This window comes from Dioscorea cayenensis, chromosome 7 (assembly GCF_009730915.1).
Source record: "Dioscorea cayenensis subsp. rotundata cultivar TDr96_F1 chromosome 7, TDr96_F1_v2_PseudoChromosome.rev07_lg8_w22 25.fasta, whole genome shotgun sequence".
In the NCBI taxonomy this organism is placed as follows: domain Eukaryota; kingdom Viridiplantae; phylum Streptophyta; class Magnoliopsida; order Dioscoreales; family Dioscoreaceae; genus Dioscorea; species Dioscorea cayenensis.
In genome coordinates, this window is record NC_052477.1 from 1,710,079 (window position 1) to 1,726,859 (window position 16,781).

At 34.9% G+C, this 16,781-nt stretch overlaps 3 protein-coding genes across 8 annotated transcripts; 2 read left to right on the forward strand and 1 right to left on the reverse strand.

Moving 5' to 3' along the window:
- Positions 1-292: 292 nt before the first annotated feature.
- Positions 293-2,646, reverse strand: LOC120264409 (chaperone protein dnaJ 49-like). Its single transcript, XM_039272221.1, has 2 exons — positions 1,270-2,646; positions 293-1,152 (listed from the first exon to the last, which is right to left on the reverse strand). Exon 1 carries the CDS (start codon positions 2,320-2,322, stop codon positions 1,282-1,284), a length of 1,041 nt encoding a protein of 346 aa, XP_039128155.1. The 5' UTR covers positions 2,323-2,646; the 3' UTR covers positions 293-1,152; positions 1,270-1,281.
- A 1,138-nt stretch (positions 2,647-3,784) lies between these two features.
- Positions 3,785-11,146, forward strand: LOC120264899 (serine/arginine-rich-splicing factor SR34-like). Of its 6 annotated transcripts, XR_005537583.1 has the most exons (15): positions 3,786-3,821; positions 4,595-4,686; positions 5,471-5,536; positions 5,727-5,801; positions 5,874-5,985; positions 6,075-6,121; positions 6,214-6,271; positions 8,215-8,264; positions 8,404-8,460; positions 8,543-8,664; positions 8,739-8,813; positions 9,919-10,221; positions 10,406-10,532; positions 10,606-10,679; positions 10,767-11,146. XR_005537583.1 is itself a non-coding variant. In XM_039272788.1 (14 exons), exons 2-14 carry the CDS (start codon positions 4,600-4,602, stop codon positions 10,768-10,770), a joined length of 861 nt encoding a protein of 286 aa, XP_039128722.1. In that variant the 5' UTR covers positions 3,785-3,824; positions 4,595-4,599; the 3' UTR covers positions 10,771-11,146. The 6 variants fall into 6 exon arrangements, 3 of the variants coding, with proteins under 3 accessions (XP_039128722.1, XP_039128721.1, XP_039128723.1); XM_039272788.1 differs by lacking the exon at positions 9,919-10,221 and having other exon boundaries at positions 3,785-3,824; positions 10,499-10,532; XR_005537582.1 differs by having other exon boundaries at positions 9,919-10,532.
- Positions 11,147-12,628: 1,482 nt separating this feature from the next.
- On the forward strand, positions 12,629-15,914 carry LOC120264742. Its single transcript, XM_039272566.1, has 8 exons — positions 12,629-13,158; positions 13,243-13,458; positions 13,652-13,883; positions 13,962-14,718; positions 14,837-14,916; positions 14,995-15,132; positions 15,491-15,568; positions 15,661-15,914. Exons 1-8 carry the CDS (start codon positions 12,629-12,631, stop codon positions 15,796-15,798), a joined length of 2,169 nt encoding a protein of 722 aa, XP_039128500.1. The 3' UTR covers positions 15,799-15,914.
- Positions 15,915-16,781: the final 867 nt, after the last annotated feature.

The window sequence follows — 16,781 nt, forward strand, 5'->3', positions numbered from 1 at the left end:
AAAAAAAATTATGGGAGTATTTTTAATTTGAAAAACAATATAGAGTCGTTTTTAACGTTTAAAGTTTAAACTTTAAAAAGCAAGAGTAAGCCATTTAAAGATAATTTCATCATTGAACTTTAGACCATAAAGAAAGAATAAGACAAGTAAAAGACTAAATTGCCCCCCATTTCCCTGATGAAAGTACCTTATTTCACCTTGAAATAATCTACCAAGTACCAAACTCATGTTATAACAGTTAATTTTTTAAATATAAATATTTAAAAATTAAACTTTATATTTTAAATTTAATATCAAAATATTTAATTTTGGTCATTATTAATTACTCGATGTTTGATAAACTCACATAATTTTTTTTCTCAATTTAATAATTAAAAGAATAATTATAAAGTCATATTTTTATTGTTACCACTGCTATAGCCGAGTAGTAAAACATTTAACCCTCATGCAGAAGGTCGAGTGTTTAATTTTGAGAAAAGGGTGAGATCGAGTGTTTGACTTTTAGAAAACGATGGCTTATTCACATTGTTAAAAAAGAAAAATAAAAAAACTACACTCTTATCATCCAACTAAGCAGGTCACAATAGGTTCAAAAGGAATTTAATCACACAATTTAAACATTTTCAAAGGTTCCAATTCAAATTAGAGTCATTTTCATGTGGAATTTAAACATTTTCAAATGTTTACATCTATTCAAGGGTATGCAAACACACTACTTCCTTCTTCATTGCTGATCATTCTATTGCATCTACACTAACATCAATTCTTATAAATGCAGTTTCCTTTTACCATGATACATCAAAAGTTGGACAACAATGATCATGCAATTAAACTACAAAAACAAAGAAAGAACACATGGGATCCAAATTTAAACAAAGGCAACAAGAGACGACAATATCGATCCTCTAATTCTAGTAATTAGATGAAAACATCTCCAACAGAAAGGCATTGCAATAGCCAATAAGTGAAGCAATGAATACCGGACCGGTTACACACTCAAAGATAGCATGATGCATCAATTCCATTCATACAGGTCATTATACTCACAAGATCATGAAATAAGGAAGCAGGAAGATGATGATCCAAAGTTTTTGATGGCACTAGTTGTATTTCCAAAAATATAATAGTTCATATGATTTTGACTTCAATGTCCTATACAACAAAGCAGATGCAAGAAGCATTTATTAGCATGTGTATTTCATCACCATTGTTTTGATTAGCATGACATCGAATAATTGTATAAAAAAATAAGGTTAAAAAGAAGGTCACCTTATTGGAGCTTTATGTTGCTTCAAGACTTTGTAACCTATCACAATGTGGCAATGAAGAAAACCTCGACCTTTGACGCCGTTGTAGTTCAATATGACAATTCCGTCTAAGCAGACTTTTGTAACTCTTCAAAACATTCTCTTCAATTTTATGTCTCGCATCACTTCCATGAGGGAATTGGTGATCGAAATCTGATGACTTGACAAAATATTCTATACCATGTTTCTCAATGAGCATTGGAACATGATACGCGTATGTCTTTCGAATTGAATATTGTGGCTCCGAGGAAGAAAAGAGGAATAACAACAGACTAAGAAAGATAAACAGTGTCTGAAGTAAGACAATCAGAAAGAGAACATCCCTATAAAACATCTGTTCCCCTTGTCGCCGGGGAACTGTTTTTGCACGATGAACTTGTCGAGTTTGAAACACATTATTCTTAGTACCATAATAAAATGATCCAGAAATTTCATCCGGATTAAAATTCTCATCGAATACATCATAACTTGCAGCCGTCCTTCTCCTCCTACTCTTCCTTGCATACTCATCATCATAATTAAACCCATTGGCCTTGCGACAACTAACTTGATCATAATGTGACCGAGATTCCTCATTACTCAAGCATTTGAAAGCATTACAAACAATCTTGAATGCCTCCTCGGAACCGGGAGCTTTGTTCTTGTCAGGATGAACCTTAAGAGACAACTTCTTATATGCTTTCTTGATCTCCTCAAAAGAACAACTTTTATCAACTCCAAGTATTGAATAACAATCACTATTATTCCTCCTGATTTCTCTAACCAATCTAACCTGTTCTCCACTGTAATCAGATATCATTTCTTTGGCATCACAAGTGGAATTGGCACTCTTTAAATTCTCACAAGCAATCAAAAGCTCAAAAATTGGAACATTATGGTCCAATCTCTGAGCAATTTTTATGAATTTCAAAACTCGCTGCTTGTCACCAGATTTCAGCGCAGCTTCTGCCAAATGAACACATCTCATAGCTTCATCCTTGTTACTATCCATGATCAAACAAAAGCCCTCAAACATCAAATTCTAGTGGAAATTTAAACCTAGATGCCCACCAATTAGGGCATCAAAACTCACAAAAAGAAAGAAACTTTCAATAATTCTGATTAAATAACTGAATTTCAAACTTGAATCTAAAAACTGAATATCATTCACCCAATTCTGTGTTGAAGTCTCAATCAAAACACCTGAACAAGATGAATTTGAGCAAATTCCGCACCAAATTCTTCAGAAAAAGTGATACAAATTGCGAGAAGTCGAAGAGGATGATGGCAGGATGGATTACCAGATGATCAGAGATTTCGGAGTTGATGGCGATGAGCAGAGGGATGAAGGCAGGAACAGCTGCAGTAGAACTTTGGAGGATCTATGGAACATTCTTCTTAATTTTATAGACATTAATATTAATAAAAATATTATTTAAAAATTATGTTAAAAGATTAATATAAATGTATTTTATTTTTATTAATATTGAGAATAAACAATACTTGTTTGCGGTAAAATCACTCGGCAGTGCACAGACAAGTGCAAGTGTTAGATAAAAAAAAGTTATTAGCTCAGTATAATTTTTACAAATCATAAATAATGTATATTAAAATGAAAATTCAGATGATATGGCATGCTGTGAAGGATGTTGCTGACTTGGTTTACCTCTGGTTGACGTGTATTTTTTGGCAGTCAGGTTATTGCTGACTTGGTTTATCTCTGGTTGACGTGTACTTTTCAACAGGTTAAATTACATTTGCCGAAATCTCACATGTCATCTTTCGATTAAAAAAAATTAGTGTCCATTAAGTAAAAAGATACAAATCAAAAGTCAATGAAAATAATAATAATAATAATAATACTAGATAACTAACCAAAATTTTTACTCGACATTACTAATGCATTTTAACCCCTCAAGTCACTTTTATCCTGTTTAGGATGGATGATCTTCTGTAATGTTTGCTTTTAAGATATCATTAGCATTTGTTATAATAATCATTGCTCTTTTTTTTATATTGTTAGTTTGCTCTATTTAGAGCTTTTTACTGTTCTATTTTTAGTAAAAAAATTAACTCAAAATCAAATGTAAAATACAATAGATAATTTGGTTTAAAGAAAATAAGAGATCAGCTTTTGTCAATTAAATTTTATACGGGGCTCAGTTTATAATTTATGTCACAGTCCCAAAAACCAGGGAAATGTTTATTTTTTTAAATTTATTAAATAAAATAAAATGGAACTCAATGGAATAATGAATGTGTGTGTGTTTTTTTAATAAATTATTTAAAAATTGAAGATTTTACACTTCCCAAAAACTTACAAGACCAAAACAGTAATTTTCAATGAAAACAATTCATCTAACCAATGCCTCGAGATAAGTAACATCAGATCTACGGTCATCTGGGCTTTGCGCAGATTCAAATTTCCACTTTTGCCCCTTAGCCCCTTCCTTTATAAATACACACACCTAATGCTCTCTCCGTTTAGAACTCTCTGGAAGCCAAAGCTCTGCTCGTTGCTCTTCCTCTCCGAAGGTCGTGGTAATCTCGTTCTTGAATCCTTCTCTTCTATCGATTCCCTTTGATTTTTATAGGTTTTCTTCTTGGTTTGTTGTTCTTAGATCACTGGAAGGACTCGTGTTGTTGGGTTTTGAAGAATTTTTTTATTTGTTTTTGTATTGGATTCTTGAAACCCTAGGGGTCGCAGTGAATTCACCATTCTGTTTTAGGGGTTTTTTGTTTATTTCCGTGATTCTATTGTAGCATGGTGTTTTACTGTAAAATTTTGATGTTCTTTGGTGGGGATGTTGTTCCATCTTATGAATTCAGGTGATTTTTTTATGCAATTTTCACTGTATATCCAACTTATTGAAATTTTTGGGTTACTTTTGAATTGGACTTTTATCTTTAGGGTTTTAGTCTTGATTCTCCAAGTTTTTACTGCAATTTTTCTGTCAATTGATGTCTGATCATTAAATCATCTTAGGGATGTGTGCTACGAATTTGTGTAATTTAAAATCCTGTAAGTCGCGTTAAGAAAAGCATCATCTTGAAAATATTCCTTTTTAGGCTGTGCCTGAATTTCAAGGGTTTTGCGCTATATTATTGCTTTTGTTGCTATGGGTCCTACTAGAATCTTGTGTTATTAGTTTTCATCAGATTAGTTTCTTTTTGGCTCTGGTGTTCTTATTAAAGCCATGAACTTTTGTTTGTTTGTTGCTTCCTTATTTTAACGTGACAATAATTTGTTGATTTATGTTGTTGGTTTGGTTTTGTTGAGTTTCTATATATTTTATATGGTGTGACAGGAAACATGAGTAGTCGTGGGAGTCGCACCATATATGTAGGTAATCTTCCTGGAGATATTCGGGAGCGGGAAGTTGAAGATCTGTTCTACAAGGTTGTTGTGCCACTGCTTTTGATCTTTGCTTTCTTTGAAGTTTTAAAGTATCCTATTACACATCTATTGTTTTAATGTGACCTCAAGATTTTTAATTTTTTTGTGATAATATTTATTCTTTGTCAGTCTTTTGTTTCAGCTGAGAGTAAGTTGCAAGAATTCTTGTTTTTTGACAACATAGATTATGTACCAAGGTTTTTAGATGTCTGCCCCTTTTGTTGTATTGGACATTATATTGTTTCTTGAAGGAAGTTGGATCTGCACCGTCGATATTGAGTACATTCCTGAAAAGACTTTTGGAAAGGAATGGCGTTTGGCATGAATATAAGTTTATTTTACTATCCAAGCAGATCTAGTACCTTGTGCTTTTAAGTGTGCTTTAGCTATACTTGTGTTCAATACACTAGCATTCAACTCTTATTAAGCAGCTGTCAAGTGTATCAAAGGTGATGCTATCTTGATACATATTAATTTCTTTAGTGTTACCCTTAGGGATGCTGCTCTGACTTCTAGGTAGCAAATGACTGTGTTAATGATAAATATGCTTTGATTGATTAGTAATTAGAACTATTACTGTGCATTAACATTAACATCTTTGATTTTTTGTCATGTGTGATAAAAATGTATTTTTAAATTTATGAGAAGTGGCCAATTCTAGCTTGATCTACTATTTTACATTTTTCTAGGTAGAATGATGTTCTATCAAATCCCAGATAGACTGGTATTTTCTGAGCTATATTTCTGGATGTGTAACCATTGATTCCTTCTAACTGTTTTCTTCCAGTATGGACCCATTATCGACATTGATCTGAAGATACCTCCAAGGCCTCCAGGTTATGCTTTTATTGAGGTATTGGCCTCTTAGTAAATTGTTTTAAATTACTTTGAGAAACTTTGCTACCAATGACTTATGATCCTTGGTTGACCTTATGCAGAGGGCTAATTACTTAGCAATTTCTTGTAGTTTGTTATCTTAATTAAGTTTGTTGCTTTTCTTTCATTTACATTTCACTCTGTGTCTGTGGTCTTGTTTCATATAGTTTGAGGATTCTCATGATGCTGACGAAGCTATTCATGGCCGTGATGGATATAGTTTTGATGGCCATAGATTGCGTGTAAGCTTGAATCTTCATATTCATGTTTTGCACCTTTTCTTCTTTCTTGGTTAAAGTATTTGTCTTATGCAGGTGGAACTGGCTCATGGAGGAAGAGGCCATTCATCGTCCTTTGAGCGCCGTAGTAGTTACAGCACTAGTGGAGGTGGCCGTGGAGGTGTCTCTAGACATTCAGAGTACCGTGGTATGTTCTGGATTGTAATTCTGCAGTTGTTATTTAAAAGTTGTATGTTAATGTACTTAATGTGATTTGTCATATGTTGTGTTGTTCAGTTTTGGTTACTGGTCTTCCATCATCTGCCTCATGGCAAGACCTTAAAGTAAGCTTTGTTTGCTTTCTGGTTAGATCTTCTTCATTTTCCAAATTTAGCATGTGCTATTCTGATGCTTTCTTTATATACCCTGTCATTAGGACCATATGCGTAGAGGTGGTGATGTCTGCTTCTCCCAAGTGTACCATGATAGTAGAGGTGAGTTCATTTTTAGTTTTAAGTTTGAATAAGTGAAATCTCATTATTTGGAAGAGAACTTACTAGTTACAAGTGAAGTTGGTTGTCTTCAATTTACTTTATGTTTGTCACTTAAAATTTGACTTCGGCAAAAGAGCCTTTGTTTAACAATTTAAGGAATTACTGAATACATGGTTGTTCTTCTGTATCTGGCTTTCTCTTCTTGAAAATTGGGGATGGCTGCATGCTAAGATGCGTTAGCTAATATTTGTCTACTTTCTTCTCATGGAAATGCAATAATCTTGGTGCTTCTGTTGGGTGTAGGGTCTGTTTGAGATGTTTTTAAATGATGCACTGGAATCCTGATTTGGGTGTGGAATTATTAGAAAATCTTGACGTCCCAAATGACCTGCTTTCAAGGGTGGTTATTAAATCATCTCTGATTTGACGTCAACAAAACATAGCTCTGTTAGCAACCAGGGATTGAGTCTGTTCTAAAAGCTTCTGAAATTTTCCCTAATGGCTCCCATTAGAAATAAATTTTTTTGAAATGATAATGTGTTCAATGATATTGCTTATTTGTTGTGGTTATTGGACTTGAGTCACTACTTACAAACATTACATGGACATACTTTTTGGTAGTCTCATATTTTTTCTAATTTCAGTTGTTAAAACCATGTGAACCTGTTAGTTAACTGCTGCATTGTGTTGGTGTCCCAGTCGAGTTTCTTGGGCAATGAACATATATATATATATATATTTAATTATGGAAATGCATCTCCACTAGAGGCTTTTGGGCTTGTAAATGCTCATGCCATCTTGATTGACAAGGATGTAACAATGACTAGTGAAGATCTTTCTAAGTTTAGGCCTATGGTATGGACTTATTCATCACCTTGTTTATGAAGTTTTTATTACAGTCATAGTTGTCAAAGAGGTGCACCTACTGGCGCAAGGCACAACAGTCAAAGGGATCTTAGGCACGGCTCCATAACATCTACCAATTTTGTTACATTTTCTTAGTTTTATTTTGACTTTTAATCTTTTCCACACATCTTAATGATTGAAAATGATTGAAAATGAAAGGAGCCTACTTAAAAGTAAAACATGCAATCAAAATCCACTTAAAATTAAGGCAACCACATCCAAGTAGAACACAAAGCTCAACACTTCAATTTGGGGCCATCTAAGGGGAAAGATATGACATTTGCTAGTTTGAGTACCCTCTTAATTCTTAGAGATTGTGATAATGAGGAAGAAAATTTTGGAGACAATTATTTAGATGAAGTGTGATAAATTTGAAGAGAAAATTAATGATGTTGGTGGTGATGATAATGATGATAGACTTGATGATTTTGATAATAGTCACTAGATTTTATTTATTCAGGTTAGAACTTAGGACTCAATATATGTATTATATCATGTTATTGCATTTTGTATTGAACATTTGAAAATTATTTTGTTTGTTATTATGTATGTTTTATGTCTTCTATAATATTAATCTTTAGGGCATTCTAAAAATTTAAATCATATAGCATGAAAGTTATTTTTCAATTTTTTTAAATAGTGCGCCTAGTGTCTCTTAATTGCATGCCTACGCCTTGCGCTTTGCTCCTAGGCCTTAGGACTCCGTGTGCCTAGATGCACCTTACGCCTCTGACAATTATGATTACAGTATACATGCCCATTTAAGATCCCTTTCTGACTGATACTGTTTTAATTGTTAGAAGTGTTGTTTTGCATGAGTGTGCACGTGCATGTGTGTACGCGCGCGCGCATGGCCTCATGCTTGTGTGTTTTATATTCTCATTTATATCCTACACATCCCTTTCTTACTGATTCTTTTTTAATTTTTGGGCATTTTTTTTTTTGTGACAGATGCTTCTTTAATTATTAATAATTATTAGAAATGTAGTGATTTAGAAATATGCGGTGATTTAGTACCATTATTTATCCACTTGCAGGTACCACTGGAATTGTAGAATATGCAAACTATGATGACATGAAATATGCGGTATTTAACTTTTATGATGCCTCATAAATTTGTCTTCATTTTTTGTTAGTCATAATTTTTTCGTTTTTTATGCTTTCCTAATGGGTGCCTTCTTTGTTTCGCTTCTTTCAACTGTCTGGTTCTGTCTCCATATCTCCAGATCAGGAAACTTGATGACTCTGAGTTTCGGAATGCATTTGCTCGGTCATACATAAGAGTATCATCCTTTAACATGTTCTAGCTTTTCTCCTGCTGAATGTATAAGATATGGTACATCATATTGTTATTTTTCTTTGTAGGTGAAGGAGTATGATTTCCGGAGAAGCTTGTCTAGAAGCCAGAGCATGAGTCGCTCTTTATCTAGAAGCCCCATCCCTAAACGTTATCGTAGTTACAGCCGAAGCAGGAGCAGGAGCAGAAGGTCTGACATACTTTTCAATTGTCCCTTTTTTGTTTATATTTTTGCAGCCTTAACATGGACAAAGGGATGTACAGCGAGTCGCCAAGAGTGAAGTCATCGCACCGTTCTTTATCAAGGTCTCGCTCAAGATCTGTATCCTCTCGGTCAAGGTATTTATTTATTTCCATTTTAAAAATGAGTTTGATCCATCTGTTTTGGGTTATACAATAATTATGTAAGCGTTAATATTCAATGTAAGTGTGCTTGATTGTTTTGTGTATCACTTAAGTTGTTTCTGATTGCCTGGGGATTCAGGTAAAAGGTTAAAGGTTTTTTTACAGAACTGACTGAACTGTCCAAATTGTGTTCTGTCTCATGAGAGTGAAGGTGGGGTTGGGCGAGTAACTAAGTGAAATCTCTTACTCTGATGATATAGGTTTTAATTCATTTAGTGGATGAATTAGATTCTTGTGCATCTTTTGATATTTGTCATCTTTGAGTAAAGCCTAATGTTTTTAGAAAAAGGCGGGACTTGGGCTCATTATGACTTTCATGCTAGGTGAATATTCTGGCCTTATCATTGCTCTGATTATCGTGAAGTTTCAGTTGTTTAGTTACATTCTTTAGGTCAATGAGTGAAATGGTAGATGTTGTTTATGCTGCTGGTTCCTTTTATTTATTTATTTATTTATTTTTTTGAGTATTTGATGGTTGATTGACAATGAACTTGGTGGCTTTGGCCTTTTTATCAGTTGTGCATCATTCTTTGAAGTTTGAAAGCTACCTTAGATGGTCTGTAAATAACATAATTTTACCAGTTCAGGTGACCACTGATATCCTGCCAGCATATAGTATTGGCTAAAATAGCATACTTAGGGGGAAAGAATACTTTCTTTCTTTTATGTAGTTATGCTTCCAAACATTAATTAACCTGGTGTAGCTTGGCATGAGAAGACCAAGAAATTGCAAATAAAAAATTTTATGATTAAGCCACTGCAAATACTAATCAGTAACTGTTTGGGATATTGTGATTTTATTTTTCTTTACAAATGGGCTGTGTCTTTCTATCTTTGAATAATGTCTTCAAAGAGAGTAAAATGAGCGGGCTTGGTGCTTGGTTTTTATGTTGCAAGTCTTTATAGTTTGGTTTTTTAGCTCTTCTTTGGTTGGAATCTTCCATTAAGAGTGAATGGGTGATAAGTGATAACTAGGTAAAATCCAGGTTGCTCGTTAATAATTTTCTGTTTTTTGAAAGCTGCCTCTTTTGTCTTCTAGATTTGGACTTATGCGGCGATATGGGGATTGCATATTAGGAAGTTGATGGGATTTGGTGCACATATCCACACAATTTGTTCTTTGCGGGAAAGCATCCTGTTTCATGGATAAGCACTGCTGGATGAAGCCAAAAAGGCTCATTTCTTTGTACCATTTCCTTGTTCCCCAGACTCGTTGAAGTTAATTGGGTGTAGGAATCATTTATAGGACACGAAAGAAGCAGGAAGGTTGCTCCTGGTGATAGAAACAGGTGCTATAAGTGCATCAATAGGACTCGAGCTGAGGATCCCAATTTGGATTTTGGTGGGTTGAGTTAAAAAAACAAATATGTGCTTGAAAGTACACATCTGTGTGCTGATACTTCCATGATCATTTCTTTTTTGTTTCATTGTTAGTATTGTTCTATATCTATATTATGCTTCATGTTTTTAATGCGTGTTGAACACTGTTTTTTCTCTTCTTCCATGTGGTGCCTTTGACGTGGAAGAGGTGACAAGGCTCTTTGGATCAAAAGTGTTAAAGCAACAGTAAGCATGATGATATGAGTTATTCATTGAGTTATTTTTGTAACTTTTTGCAGATCCAGATCCCGCTCAAGATCCCCTGAAACCTCAGTATGTAGACTCTACTGCTTATTTTATCTTTCTTCATCATGATCCATGCAACTGAGCTTTCAGCTGTATGCAGCCCCGGCGTGATAAAAGACTGAGCGAGAGCCCGAGGAAGCGGAGGAGCCCTAGCAGTAGCAAGAGCCCATCCGGGTCCGGGAAATCTTTAAACGACATTTTTCAATCAATGCACCAAATGCTCCTTTTAGTTTCTAATATTGCTTGTGTAATTATTGGCAGGTAAAAATGGCCTACCCTGCTCATGGGACTGGACGAGCAACATGTTCAGAAGCATGATGGACTTCTGTTTCTGTACACCATTTAGCTAAATCCTTCTTGGTCTTGTTGAAGTTGTTGAAATTGTGGATCTTTAAATTTAGGCTATTGAGATATATTATAATTAGCTTTAGATCTCTGTCGTGTTGTGAATTAGGAGTGTTGGTATTACTTCATGAACCATATCTGGTTATCATTGGACACTATGTCACCGAGTTTGTGTTTGCTTGCTGCTTGCTGCTTGCCTTTCGAGTTTTGATATAGGTCAAAATATCAAATTAGTCACTGTATTTTGCATTTTCTGTCTTTTTAGTTCTCTTAAAATAAAATCTGTCATTTTAGTCTCTGTATTTGCACATTTTTAACTTTTTGGTCCATCCATCTAACAGACGTTGGTTAGGCCGTTTGCTGGCGCTGATGTGGCAACATTAACATTAAATTATTCATTAAAAAATTCAGATATGTAAAAAGTATTAATAAAAAAATAAAATGAGGATTCGGATCCTTCAAAGGGATCTGAATCCACTATCATCCCTTCCATCTTTGCCCATATCTCTCAAAATCCCTAAATTTGAGCCCCGCCGATCTCCACCCTCGTGATACATTGCCCTGACGATCTCCCCCACCGATCTCCACCCTCGTGGCCTATTACCTGAGGATCTCCCCTCACCCATCTGGGCTTCTAGCTTGTGTCTTCTCTCGCTAGGTATCTTTGTCGTCTGTTTCCTTTATGTGAATGGTCTGTCATTTAGGCCTAATCTGGCCAATTTATTTTGTAACTATGGATGGATGTGGATGTGTATATAGATGGTTATGGATGTGGTATGGTAGGACCCTCATTTTTTTTTATAAGAGTTATGCTTATGAATTCATGCTTGATGTAGTGTCATGTTGTGGTTGTTTGTACATGTGACAATCATAAGCAGGATCACCTTGTACATGTGTAAGCACAGTATAATTATAACCTTGCAATCCATAAATGATGGGTGGGGACCATAATAGATCATGTGGTGAAACTTAGGAATCTTTGCAAAGCATCTACACTTTTCAAGTTCTGGTTCAATTGTATACATTAATGATGAAAATACCTAATTGGTCCCTTTAATGTTGTTAATGTCTCCATTCTTCCCTATGATTGCTTCTAGTTTGTTACATCATGCAAGTATAAATTTACACTCTTAGTTGTAGGCTAGCTATTCCCTCTAGCAAGTTAGGGTATTACAGGTAAGCATGATTTTTTTCTTGAGTTAGTATTTTCTTGAATTGAGAGTAACTTGTTCCTTTATATTAAGTGTATTTTATTCCTTCCTGATTTAGGTTTGCTTGAGTTGATAGTTTGAATATGCTATAAGTGGATATGTTATGTATGTGCACATACTTAAAAAATTTGAAAGACAGTAATTTATTCCATTTCTTGAATTGTTGTTCTTAACTATAGTTGTTGTTATTGTTGTTCTTTTACTTGGAATTTTGATTGTTTTGCATTTTTTTTCTATTGCAAATAGTATGGCTGCTTGTGATACTTATCTTATTAACTACCATCATGGAGGGAAATTGGTTAAAGATAGAGATTTTAGATATGACAATGGAACAATGGTGGAATTTGTTGTGGACCCAGATAAGCTTTGTTATTGGGACTTAATAGGAGATCTTAAGGAGCTAGGTTATGATATTAAAAAGGTGGTGAATTTATTCTTCATAGACAAGGAGGTTGAATTGAAGGAGATTTGTGATGATGAGGGGGTGATGGCCTTAGTTGAACAATTGAGGAGTACTTGCAAAGTAGACATCTATGTGGAGTTTTAGATGTTGACCATGAAAAAACAATGCCAAATGTCCTATTATCTGATTCTGAAAATGATGTTGACTTGGGTTTGGAGAATGACAATGAGAGGGAGTGTTCTGAAGATGATGAGAATATGCTGGCAGATGAGCAGATTATTAACTATAGTTCAGATGTTGATGAAGAAAGGGAAAATGCTAGGCATCAAGTCACAAAATATATTAAATTGAGGGAAACAATAACTGAGAATGCTGATCTCAGTGATAATGAGGAGGAAGGAAGGACCTCTGAAGGTGGAAAATTTTCTAAGAATGAAGATACATCACAGGCAATTGACAGTGGAAAAGTTAGTGGCTATGAATCTGATTACATTGATTCCTCAGATCCCGGAAGTTATTCAGACACTAGTGAGGGTTCTGAAGCAGATGACGCAGTCAGACACAAATCAAGTAATAGCCTTTTTGATCCTCACAAGCCTATCAAAGATTTTAGAATTGATCTTAGGTTTAAAGAACTGAAAATGTTCAAGAATCAACTTGTTGACTTCTCAATGAAGAAGGGATTTCAATTCAAGTATGTAAAAAATGATGGAAAGAGGGTAAGAGCCAGATGTTCTGTAAAGGGTTGTGTTTGGATAATTTTGTGTTCATGGTGCAGCACAAAAAAAATGTATGTTGTTAAAAATTATGTCTCTGAACATTCATGCATTCTTGGAACCAGTAAGAACAAAAGAGTCACAGCTTCTACAGTTGTTAGGAGATTTGGAGATATTATAGCTTCTATGCCTTTTATTAAGCCCAGACATTTAAAGACAATGGTGAGGAAGGAGCTAGGAGTGTTCATTACTGACAAGGTTTGTAGGAATGCTAAAAGGTTGGCAATTAGGAGGATTGAACAACAGTTTGTAGAAGATTTTGGGGTGTTGAATAATTATGTAATGGAACTAAAAGAAACAAATCATGGCAGCAATGTAGTGGTTGTATCTGAGAAAAAAAAACCCCAATGGATTATCCATATTTTAGAGGGTATACATATGCCTGAATGCTGTTAAAGAAGGTTTTTTTAGTCTGGTTGCGGGGAGGCTTATAGGTGTTGATGGATGCTTCTTAAAAGGAATAATGAAAGGACAGTTGTTGGTTGCAGTAGGGAGAGATGGGAACAATCACATGTTCCCCATTGCATGGGCAATTGTGGATAAGGAGACCACTGAGACATGGACATGGTTTTTTCAATACTTGAGTACAGATCTTTGCATAGGAGAGGGGCTTGGATGGTCACTTGTTAGTGACATGCAAAAGGTATGCAAATTCAATAAAATCCATGTAATTACCAAGCTATATCAAATTTCATTGTCTAACTTTATTATTATGTTGTAGGGATTGATCCATGCAGTTACAACACTTATGCCATTTATCGAGTATAGAATGTGTGCAAGACACATTTATGCACGATGGGGTAAGCAACACCCAGGTAAAGAATTGCAGATTCAGTTCTGGATAATTGCTAGATGCACTTCCCAGCCTGAGATGCGGAAGCAGTTGGATAGAATGAAAGCTATGAAAGGAGGGGAAATGGCAGTTCAGGATTTGGTAGAGAAGTGGCCTATAAATGGATGGTGCCAGGCATTTTTCAATAATGTTGTCAAGTGTGATACAATTGACAATAACATGTGCGAGACTTTCAATGGAGTTCTGGTCGAAGTTAGGAGCAAGCCTGTGATTGCCATGCTGGATGAAATCAGGAGATATGTCATGAATAGATTAGTTGCAAAAAGAGAACAAGTTGCCAAGTGGAAATCAGATCGTGGACCTAACATTATTGCAAAGATAGAGAAAGAAATGATCAAATGTGGAAAATGGGAGGTTGAATGGAATGGTGCTGCAAGTCACGAGGTGTGGTGGTATGATCCAGAGCAGCATGTCAGGGAAAGCTATGATGTCAAGTTGGCAAGTAAGAGTTGTACTTGTCAGAAATGGGATAAATCTGGTATCCCTTGTCAGCATGCTCTATCTGCAATAGCATACCATGGGGAAGATCCTCTTAATTTTGTCTCTAACTGGTTCAAGAGAGAAACTTATCTTAAGTCATATAAATTCAATATTAATCCAGTTAGAAGTAGAATGTTCTGGCCAAGTAGTGATGAAAGACCATTATTACCATATATACCTAAGAGGATGCCCGGTAGACCAAAAAAGAAGAGGAGGAGAGAACCTATGGAAGGAAAAGGCAACACTACTACAAAATTATCTAGGAAAGGCAGAGTCTTCAAGTGTGGAGTTTGTCATCTTTGAAGGAGCACAGAGGAGGGGTTGTCCTAAAACAAATTATGTTGTGAGTTCTTATTAAATTAGTACCAGCTATGTAATCCTTATTTCATGTTATCTTCTTCATTTCATTCTATTTATGTAGGCCACATCATCTGCCATTGGTGCAAGTGGTCAGACAGCACAACAAGGTAAGAATAAAAAGGCCAAAGGAAAAGAAAAGGTAGCTGCTACTTCACAAGCAAGGAGGAGTTCTGATGCTAGTTATTTCACTGTTTTAAAAGTGAGTGCTACTTGTTAATTTTTTTTTCTTTTTCATTTTAATGAAGAATTGAAATTATTTGTCCTGATGTTTAAGAATTTACACTTGTCATATAATTATATGACTAAATGTTCTATTACTTTACACTTGGATTAATGTTACATTGTATTTGAATGCCAAAAGATTTCTGTTGTATACTTGTGAGCCAATTATGTTTTAGGATTGATGATTTATGCTAAATGTCCTATATTTGAATGCCAAAAGAGTTCATTAGGCTGGTTGATTGAAATGTTTTGTATGATTGAAATTGCATAGGTGTTGTTCTTGTACTAAATTTAACTATGTCTATGGGTTACAGTATACTCTCTCAATGTTGTAGGGTGCTTATATTGGAGAATTAATTGTCGGAAGAGAATTTCCACATGGTTCAAGCTTCATTACTGCTGCAGAATTGGCTGTAAAATTTCTTCTAATTTTGTACTAAAATTTACTTCTAATGAGTACTATGTATGTATTTATGTATATATATATTTTTGCTTGTGATGCCAGGCTAGAAGGAATGCAAAGATTAAAACAACCAACAACCAAACTGGAGAAAACTTGATGAGCTCCACAATAGAAGAAGTTGACTTACCAACACAATGGAACATGACAAGTGATGTGCTTACAGAAGACCCTCAGCCTTGAAAGTAGGAACTGCTCAGACTGTAAGATATTTTGCTTTTTTTGGAGAATGTGTATGCTTGTCTGAGATAGAACTATCTAATACTTGATGACTTCCAATGTTTTGTTCATTAACTGTGATATTGGAAGATATTCACTCTTAAAACAACTTTAATTGTTGTTGTTATTTTGGTTTCTTATAAGTTTAATATAAGTTTAATTGTTGTTGTTGTTGTTCAGTAACTGTTGTTAACTCAATGCAAATATGCTTACAGCTTGATAGAATAACCTTTACATTAACATAATTTTCATTGTCCTTTATGCTTACAACATTGTTGAAAATAAAAACAGGACACAAGGCTTGGATTTTATATATGATGAATTTTGTCTCCACTTGTTCTAAAGCTCAACAACAAACTTCTTTTTCTCTTCTAAATGGCATTGATAGAGAAAGAGACATAAAAAACAAAGAAAAAGGAGTGATGCAAGAGAAACAGATAATAATATTTATCTCAACAAGTCTTGGATCTGCATAAAAAAAAATAATAATATCAGATAAATATTAGAATATCATCTAAATGGCATACCATACAAAGAAAAAGGAGTGATACAAGAGAAACAGATACCTGACCAAAGAAGCTTTGGGTGACGCCATGCAGTGGCGGGCAAGGAGAGTTTCGCTATTGTCGGTGTCACGAGGATGGACATGGCGGGCAAGGAGAGTCTTGCTATTGCTGACGTCACGAGGGTGGAGATCGTCGGTGCCTTTGTCTCGACATTTGTTTGTGATTGGGGTACGCAAAACTAAGGTTGAAGACAAGAGGGGATGATAGTGGATTCAGATCCCTTTGAAGGGATCCGAATCCTCATTTTATTTTTTTATTAATACTTTTTACATATCTGAATTTTTTTAATGAATAATTTAATGTTAATGTTGCCACATCAGCGCCAACAAACGGCCTAACCAACGTCTGTTAGATGGAGGGACCAAAAAAAGTTAAAAAAAT

Excerpts from the sequence above, each read along its gene's own strand:
- LOC120264409 (XM_039272221.1), bottom strand. The coding sequence starts at position 2,322 with ATGTTTGAGGGCTTTTGTTTGATCATGGATAGTAACAAGGATGAAGCT.
- LOC120264899 (XM_039272788.1), top strand. The coding sequence starts at position 4,600 with ATGAGTAGTCGTGGGAGTCGCACCATATATGTAGGTAATCTTCCTGGA. Across the intron at positions 5,537-5,726 it reads CAGGTTATGCTTTTATTGAG|TTTGAGGATTCTCATGATGC; the intron begins GTATTGGCCTCT and ends TGTTTCATATAG. Across the intron at positions 6,272-8,214 it reads AGTGTACCATGATAGTAGAG|GTACCACTGGAATTGTAGAA; the intron begins GTGAGTTCATTT and ends ATCCACTTGCAG.
- LOC120264742 (XM_039272566.1), top strand. The coding sequence starts at position 12,629 with ATGCCAAATGTCCTATTATCTGATTCTGAAAATGATGTTGACTTGGGT. Across the intron at positions 14,719-14,836 it reads AAGTAGAATGTTCTGGCCAA|GAAAGGCAGAGTCTTCAAGT; the intron begins GTAGTGATGAAA and ends AAAATTATCTAG. Across the intron at positions 14,917-14,994 it reads GTCCTAAAACAAATTATGTT|GCCACATCATCTGCCATTGG; the intron begins GTGAGTTCTTAT and ends CTATTTATGTAG.